The 7,500-nt window shown below is 48.2% G+C and overlaps 1 protein-coding gene across 2 annotated transcripts in view; it reads left to right on the top strand.

Annotated features, from left to right (window-relative positions):
• Positions 1 to 7,475, top strand: part of LOC129813244 (N-lysine methyltransferase SMYD2-A-like) — a 62,537-nt gene extending 55,062 nt beyond the window's left edge. The window contains exons 10-12 of one of the 2 annotated variants that reach the window (XM_055865542.1): positions 2,311 to 2,485; positions 5,370 to 5,478; positions 5,872 to 7,475. In XM_055865542.1, the coding sequence (XP_055721517.1) occupies positions 2,311 to 2,485; positions 5,370 to 5,478; positions 5,872 to 5,955 (368 nt within the window). In that variant the 3' untranslated portion in view covers positions 5,956 to 7,475. Of the gene's footprint in view, positions 1 to 2,310; positions 2,486 to 2,977; positions 3,123 to 5,369; positions 5,479 to 5,871 lie in introns of those variants that run through there. The other variant, XM_055865543.1, reaches the window with a different exon arrangement.
• The last annotated feature ends 25 nt before the right edge of the window (positions 7,476 to 7,500 follow it).

The following is a 7,500-nucleotide window of genomic DNA, read 5'->3' as shown; positions in this document are numbered from 1 at the left end:
CTTCAATGCCATGCAACTCTCCTTCCGTTGCCTCCAACTGCTCTTAAATGCAAGTAAAACTAAGTGGATGCTCTTCAACCGATCGCTGCCCGCACCCTCCCGCCCGACTAGCCTCACTACTCTGGACGGTTCTGACTTAGAATATGTGGACAACAACAAGTACCTAGGTGTCTGGTTAGACTGTAAACTCTCCTTCCAGACTCGCATCAAACATCTCCAATCCAAAATTATATCTAGAATCGGCTTCCTATTTCGCAACAAAGCCTCCTTCACTCATGCTGCCAAACATACCCTCGTAAAACTGAATATCCTACCGATTCTCGACTTCGGTGATGTCATTTACAAAATAGCCTCCAACACTCTACTCAGACTGCATCCAATTTGCTATCACAGTGCCATCTGTTTTATCACCAAAGCCCCATATACTACCCACCACTGTGACCTGTATGCAGTCTATCACAGTGCCATCAGTTTTATCACCAAAGCCCCATATACTACCCACCACTGTGACTTGTATGCAGTCTATCACAGTGCCATCAGTTTTATCACCAAAGACCCATATACTACCCACCACTGTGACTTGTATGCAGTCTATCACAGTGCCATCAGTTTTATCACCAAAGACCCATATACTACCCACCACTGTGACTTGTATGCAGTCTATCACAGTGCCATCAGTTTTATCACCAAAGACCCATATACTACCCACCACTGTGACTTGTATGCAGTCTATCACAGTGCCATCAGTTTTATCACCAAAGACCCATATACTACCCACCACTGTGACTTGTATGCAGTCTATCACAGTGCCATCAGTTTTATCACCAAAGACCCATATACTACCCACCACTGCGACCTGTATGCTCTCGTTGGCTGGCCCTCGCTTCATATTCATCGCCAAACCCACTGGCTCCATGTTATCTACAAGTCTCTGCTAGGTAAAGCCCCGCCTTATCTCAGCTCACTGGTCACCATAGCAGCACCCACTCGTAGCACGCGCTCCAGCAGGTATATCTCACTGGTCACCCCCAAAGCCAATTCCTCCTTTGGCCGCCTTTCTTTCCAGTTCTCTGCTGCCAATGACTGCCAACGAATTGCAAAAATCACTGAAGCTGGAGTCTTATATCTCCCTCTCTAACTTTTTAAGCATCAGTTGTCAGAGCAGCTTACCGATCACTGCACCTGTACACAGCCCATCTGTAAATAGCACTCCCAACTTCCTCATCCCCATTTTGTTTTTTTGCTCCTTTGCACCCCGGTATCTCTACTTGCACATTCATCTTCTGCACATCTATCACTCCAGTGTTAATGCTAAATTGTAATTATTTCACCCTTATTGCCTGACCTCCCAAACCTTACTAGATCTGCACACACTGTATACAGATTTTTCTACTGTATTATTGACTGTATGTTTTGTTTACTCAAGGTGTAACTCTGTTGTTGTTTGTCGCACTGCTTTGCTTTATCTTGGCCAGGTCGCAGTTGTAAATGAGAACTTGTTCTCAACTGGTCTACCTGGTTAAATAAAGGTGAAATTAACTGGCCTACCTGGTTAAATAAAGGTGAAATAACTGGCCTACCTGGTTAAACAAAGGTGAAATAACTGGCCTACCTGGTTAAATAAAGGTGAAATAACTGAACTACCTGGTTAAATAAAGGTGAAATAACTGGTCTACCTGGTTAAATAAAGGTGAAATAACTGGCCTACCTGGTTAAACAAAGGTGAAATAACTGGCCTACCTGGTTAAATAAAGGTGAAATAACTGGCCTACCTGGTTAAACAAAGGTGAAATAACTGGCCTACCTGGTTAAACAAAGGTGAAATAACTGGCCTACCTGGTTAAACAAAGGTGAAATAACTGGCCTACCTGGTTAAACAAAGGTGAAATAACTGGCCTACCTGGTTAAATAAAGGTGAAATAACTGGCCTACCTGGTTAAATAAAGGTGAAATAACTGGCCTATCTGGTTAAATAAAGGTGAAATAACTGGCCTACCTGGTTAAATAAAGGTGAAATAACTGGCCTACCTGGTTAAATAAAGGTGAAATAACTGGTCTACCTGGTTAAATAAAGGTGAAATAACTGGCCTACCTGGTTAAATAAAGGTGAAATAACTCGCCTACCTGGTTAAATAAAGGTGAAACAACTGGTCTACCTGGTTAAATAAAGGTGAAACAACTGGTCTACCTGGTTAAATAAAGGTGAAATAACTGGTCTACCTGGTTAAATAAAGGTGAAACAACTGGTCTACCTGGTTAAATAAAGGTGAAATTAAAACATGTTGTATTGAGTCCTTGACCCTCTAGCACCCCCTAGTGACCTGCTGGAGATCTGCGAGTTGAGCCAGGAGAAGATGAGCTCTATATTTGCCGACACTAACGTGTACATCCTTCACATGATGTACCAGGCCATGGGAGTCTGTCTGTACATGCAGGACTGGGACGGAGCCATGAGCTACGGAGAGAAGATCATTCAACCATACAGGTGACCAAAACATACAGAGGAAGCTTTTATCCAAAGAGACTTAGTCATGTGTACAAGGAATGCTCCCTCTCTGAGTAAAGGAAGGCTCCCTCTCTGAGTAAAGGAAGGCTCCCTCTCTGAGTAAAGGAAGGCTCCCTCTCTGAGTAAAGAAAGGCTCCCTCTCTGAGTAAAGAAAGGCTCCCTCTCTGAGTAAAGGAAGGCTCCCTCTCTGAGTAAAGGAAGGCTCCCTCTCTGAGTAAAGGAAGGCTCCCTCTCTGAGTAAAGGAAGGCTCCCTCTCTGAGTAAAGGAAGGCTCCCTCTCTGAGTAAAGGAAGGCTCCCTCTCTGAGTAAAGGAAGGCTCCCTTTACTTTCAATGCATTTTTCCTCAAATGCTGGGTAAACACGCCCCCCCCCCCTCCCCCCCCCACACACTAAAAAAAGGTGCGTAAACAGCGTTTACATTCCACTACCCAGCCTGTTCTCTGATTGGTTCATCTCTCCTGTGTGTCCAGTGTCCACTACCCAGCCTGTTCTCTGATTGGTTCATCTCTCCTGTGTGTCCAGTGTCCACTACCCAGCCTGTTCTCTGATTGGTTCATCTCTCCTGTGTGTCCAGTGTCCACTACCCAGCCTGTTCTCTGATTGGTTCATCTCTCCTGTGTGTCCAGTGTCCACTACCCAGCCTGTTCTCTGATTGGTTCATCTCTCCTGTGTGTCCAGTGTCCACTACCCAGCCTGTTCTCTGATTGGTTCATCTCTCCTGTGTGTCCAGTGTCCACTACCCAGCCTATTCTCTGATTGGTTCATCTCTCCTGTGTGTCCAGTGTCCACTACCCAGCCTGTTCTCTGATTGGTTCATCTCTCCTGTGTGTCCAGTGTCCACTACCCAGCCTGTTCTCTGATTGGTTCATCTCTCCTGTGTGTCCAGTGTCCACTACCCAGCCTATTCTCTGATTGGTTCATCTCTCCTGTGTGTCCAGTGTCCACTACCCAGCCTGTTCTCTGATTGGTTCATCTCTCCTGTGTGTCCAGTGTCCACTACCCAGCCTGTTCTCTGATTGGTTCATCTCTCCTGTGTGTCCAGTGTCCACTACCCAGCCTGTTCTCTGATTGGTTCATCTCTCCTGTGTGTCCAGTGTCCACTACCCAGCCTGTTCTCTGATTGGTTCATCTCTCCTGTGTGTCCAGTGTCCACTACCCAGCCTGTTCTCTGATTGGTTCATCTCTCCTGTGTGTCCAGTGTCCACTACCCAGCCTGTTCTCTGATTGGTTCATCTCTCCTGTGTGTCCAGTGTCCACTACCCAGCCTGTTCTCTGATTGGTTCATCTCTCCTGTGTGTCCAGTGTCCACTACCCAGCCTGTTCTCTGATTGGTTCATCTCTCCTGTGTGTCCAGTGTCCACTACCCAGCCTGTTCTCTGATTGGTTCATCTCTCCTGTGTGTCCAGTGTCCACTACCCAGCCTGTTCTCTGATTGGTTCATCTCTCCTGTGTGTCCAGTGTCCACTACCCAGCCTGTTCTCTGATTGGTTCATCTCTCCTGTGTGTCCAGTGTCCACTACCCAGCCTGTTCTCTGATTGGTTCATCTCTCCTGTGTGTCCAGTGTCCACTACCCAGCCTGTTCTCTGATTGGTTCATCTCTCCTGTGTGTCCAGTGTCCACTACCCAGCCTGTTCTCTGATTGGTTCATCTCTCCTGTGTGTCCAGTGTCCACTACCCAGCCTGTTCTCTGATTGGTTCATCTCTCCTGTGTGTCCAGTGTCCACTACCCAGCCTGTTCTCTGATTGGTTCATCTCTCCTGTGTGTCCAGTGTCCACTACCCAGCCTGTTCTCTGATTGGTTCATCTCTCCTGTGTGTCCAGTGTCCACTACCCAGCCTGTTCTCTGATTGGTTCATCTCTCCTGTGTGTCCAGTGTCCACTACCCAGCCTATTCTCTGATTGGTTCATCTCTCCTGTGTGTCCAGTGTCCACTACCCAGCCTATTCTCTGATTGGTTCATCTCTCCTGTGTGTCCAGTGTCCACTACCCAGCCTGTTCTCTGATTGGTTCATCTCTCCTGTGTGTCCAGTGTCCACTACCCAGCCTGTTCTCTGATTGGTTCATCTCTCCTGTGTGTCCAGTGTCCACTACCCAGCCTGTTCTCTGATTGGTTCATCTCTCCTGTGTGTCCAGTGTCCACTACCCAGCCTGTTCTCTGATTGGTTCATCTCTCCTGTGTGTCCAGTGTCCACTACCCAGCCTGTTCTCTGATTGGTTCATCTCTCCTGTGTGTCCAGTGTCCACTACCCAGCCTGTTCTCTGATTGGTTCATCTCTCCTGTGTGTCCAGTGTCCACTACCCAGCCTGTTCTCTGATTGGTTCATCTCTCCTGTGTGTCCAGTGTCCACTACCCAGCCTGTTCTCTGATTGGTTCATCTCTCCTGTGTGTCCAGTGTCCACTACCCAGCCTGTTCTCTGATTGGTTCATCTCTCCTGTGTGTCCAGTGTCCACTACCCAGCCTGTTCTCTGATTGGTTCATCTCTCCTGTGTGTCCAGTGTCCACTACCCAGCCTGTTCTCTGATTGGTTCATCTCTCCTGTGTGTCCAGTGTCCACTACCCAGCCTGTTCTCTGATTGGTTCATCTCTCCTGTGTGTCCAGTGTCCACTACCCAGCCTGTTCTCTGATTGGTTCATCTCTCCTGTGTGTCCAGTGTCCACTACCCAGCCTGTTCTCTGATTGGTTCATCTCTCCTGTGTGTCCAGTGTCCACTACCCAGCCTGTTCTCTGATTGGTTCATCTCTCCTGTGTGTTCAGTGTCCACTACCCAGCCTGTTCTCTGATTGGTTCATCTCTCCTGTGTGTCCAGTGTCCACTACCCAGCCTATTCTCTGATTGGTTCATCTCTCCTGTGTGTCCAGTGTCCACTACCCAGCCTATTCTCTGAACGTGGCCTCCATGTACCTGAAACTGGGCCGCCTCTACCTGGGACTGGAGAGGAAGACCCAGGGAGTCAAGGCATTAAAGAAGGTAACGCCCTGTCATTCACCAGCGCATTCAGGAAGTACACACACACACACACACACACACACACATTGATCAATTGAATCGGGTGTGTTACTGCAGAGATGGAATACCCAGGGTTTGCATTTCTGTAGCTTTCTGGCATAGTCAGATATCCCTGATCTAGGGTTCCCACTAGATGTCCAAGCTGAAAACTAAAAATTGTCTAAATCGTACAAATTTATGAAAAACGAAAAAATATTTTCCGTAGTGTGGTTAAGGTTAGGTTTAAAATCCGTTTTTTTTTTTTTAAATATAATTTTTTGAAATAGGCAGGGTTTATGTCTTTGTATTTTGGTCAGATAATGACGACCAACAAACGTTGATGGGTAACGTGTCACTTCCTGATTTCCTGTCCAGGCGATCGCCATCATGGAAGTGGCTCATGGGAAGGATCACCACTACGTAACAGAGGTCAAACAAGAGGTGGTGGAGCTGAAGTAAGGAGGAGGTGAAGAAGAAGGAGTGAGGAGGAGGAGAGGAAGAAGAAGGAGTGAGGAGAAGGAGGAGACGGAGTGAGGAGGAGAGGAAGAAGAAGTGAGGAGGAGAAGAAGAAGAAGAAGGAGTAAGGAGGAGTGAGGAGGGCGAGAGGGCTTCTCCAAACCCTGGGTCAAAAAAAATAAATCTACAAAACTTAACAGCTGCACGGCATGCATCCTATACCTCTCTTTTTATGTGTATCTCTCTCCCTCTCTGTCTCCCTCTCTGTCTCCCTCTCCCTCTCTGTCTCCCTATCTGTCTCCGTCTCCCTCTCCCTCTCCCTCTCCCTCTCCGTCTCCCTCTCCCTCTCTGTCTCCCTCTCTGTCTCCCTCTCCCTCTCCCTCTCCCTCTCCCTCTCCCTCTCCGTCTCCGTCTCCGTCTCCCTCTCCGTCTCCCTCTCTGTCTCCCTCTCCGTCTCCCTCTCCCTCTCCCTCTCCCTCTCCGTCTCCCTCTCCCTCTCTGTCTCCCTCTCCCTCTCCCTCTCCCTCTCCCTCTCCCTCTCCGTCTCCCTCTCCCTCTCCCTCTCCGTCTCCGTCTCCGTCTCCCTCTCCGTCTCCCTCTCTGTCTCCCTCTCTGTCTCCCTCTCTGTCTCCCTCTCTGTCTCCCTCTCTGTCTCCCTCTCTGTCTCCCTCTCTGTCTCCCTCTCTGTCTCCCTCTCCGTCTCCCTCTCCGTCTCCCTCTCCGTCTCCCTCTCCCTCTCCCTCTCCCTCTCCGTCTCCGTCTCCGTCTCCGTCTCCGTCTCCCTCTCTGTCTCCCTCTCCGTCTCCCTCTCCCTCTCCCTCTCCGTCTCCGTCTCCGTCTCCCTCTCTGTCTCCCTCTCTGTCTCCCTCTCTGTCTCCCTCTCTGTCTCCCTCTCTGTCTCCCTCTCTGTCTCCCTCTCTGTCTCCCTCTCTGTCTCCCTCTCTGTCTCCCTCTCTGTCTCCCTCTCTGTCTCCCTCTCTGTCTCCCTCTCTGTCTCCCTCTCTGTCTCCCTCTCTGTCTCCCTCTCTGTCTCCCTCTCCGTCTCCCTCTCTGTCTCCCTCTCCATCTCTGGTGATGTCAAATCAGTTATTTTGTGTGTCATACAGGCAGGCAGTTAACCAGTCAGTGAAAGAGACAATGTGACCTCAGTATTTCTGTTCATCGGTTGTCCTAGACAGTACGTGATGAGGGTGATTTTATGTACTGGGTAGCAGTATTGCTGTAAATGACAGTTGCAGTTTTTAGTTTTGTTATTGGCCTGGACTAGCCTCGTATCTGCCTAAAACTGTTATGAAAAGACTCATGAATTTACAAATTTATGTTTTGTATTAACCGATGACGTGTTTCTCTCCTCTCATACAAGGTAGCAAAGTGAGAGAACGATACCAAAAAATAAATCATAATTGTTAAGAGTATGTCCGAATTTAAATCATTTGCGTTTGTCTTACAACACAAACCTTGTTGAACAACTTTTGTCCTTTTGCCTGTTTAATAAAATCAGAAGTGGTGCATGTTTTCTCTCACTCATATACTGTCTTTACTGACCTG

The sequence above is a fragment of the Salvelinus fontinalis genome, chromosome 16 (assembly GCF_029448725.1).
Source record: "Salvelinus fontinalis isolate EN_2023a chromosome 16, ASM2944872v1, whole genome shotgun sequence".
In the NCBI taxonomy this organism is placed as follows: domain Eukaryota; kingdom Metazoa; phylum Chordata; class Actinopteri; order Salmoniformes; family Salmonidae; genus Salvelinus; species Salvelinus fontinalis.
Note: the sequence above shows the minus strand (reverse complement) of the source record. Positions and strands in the feature narration are given on the sequence as shown.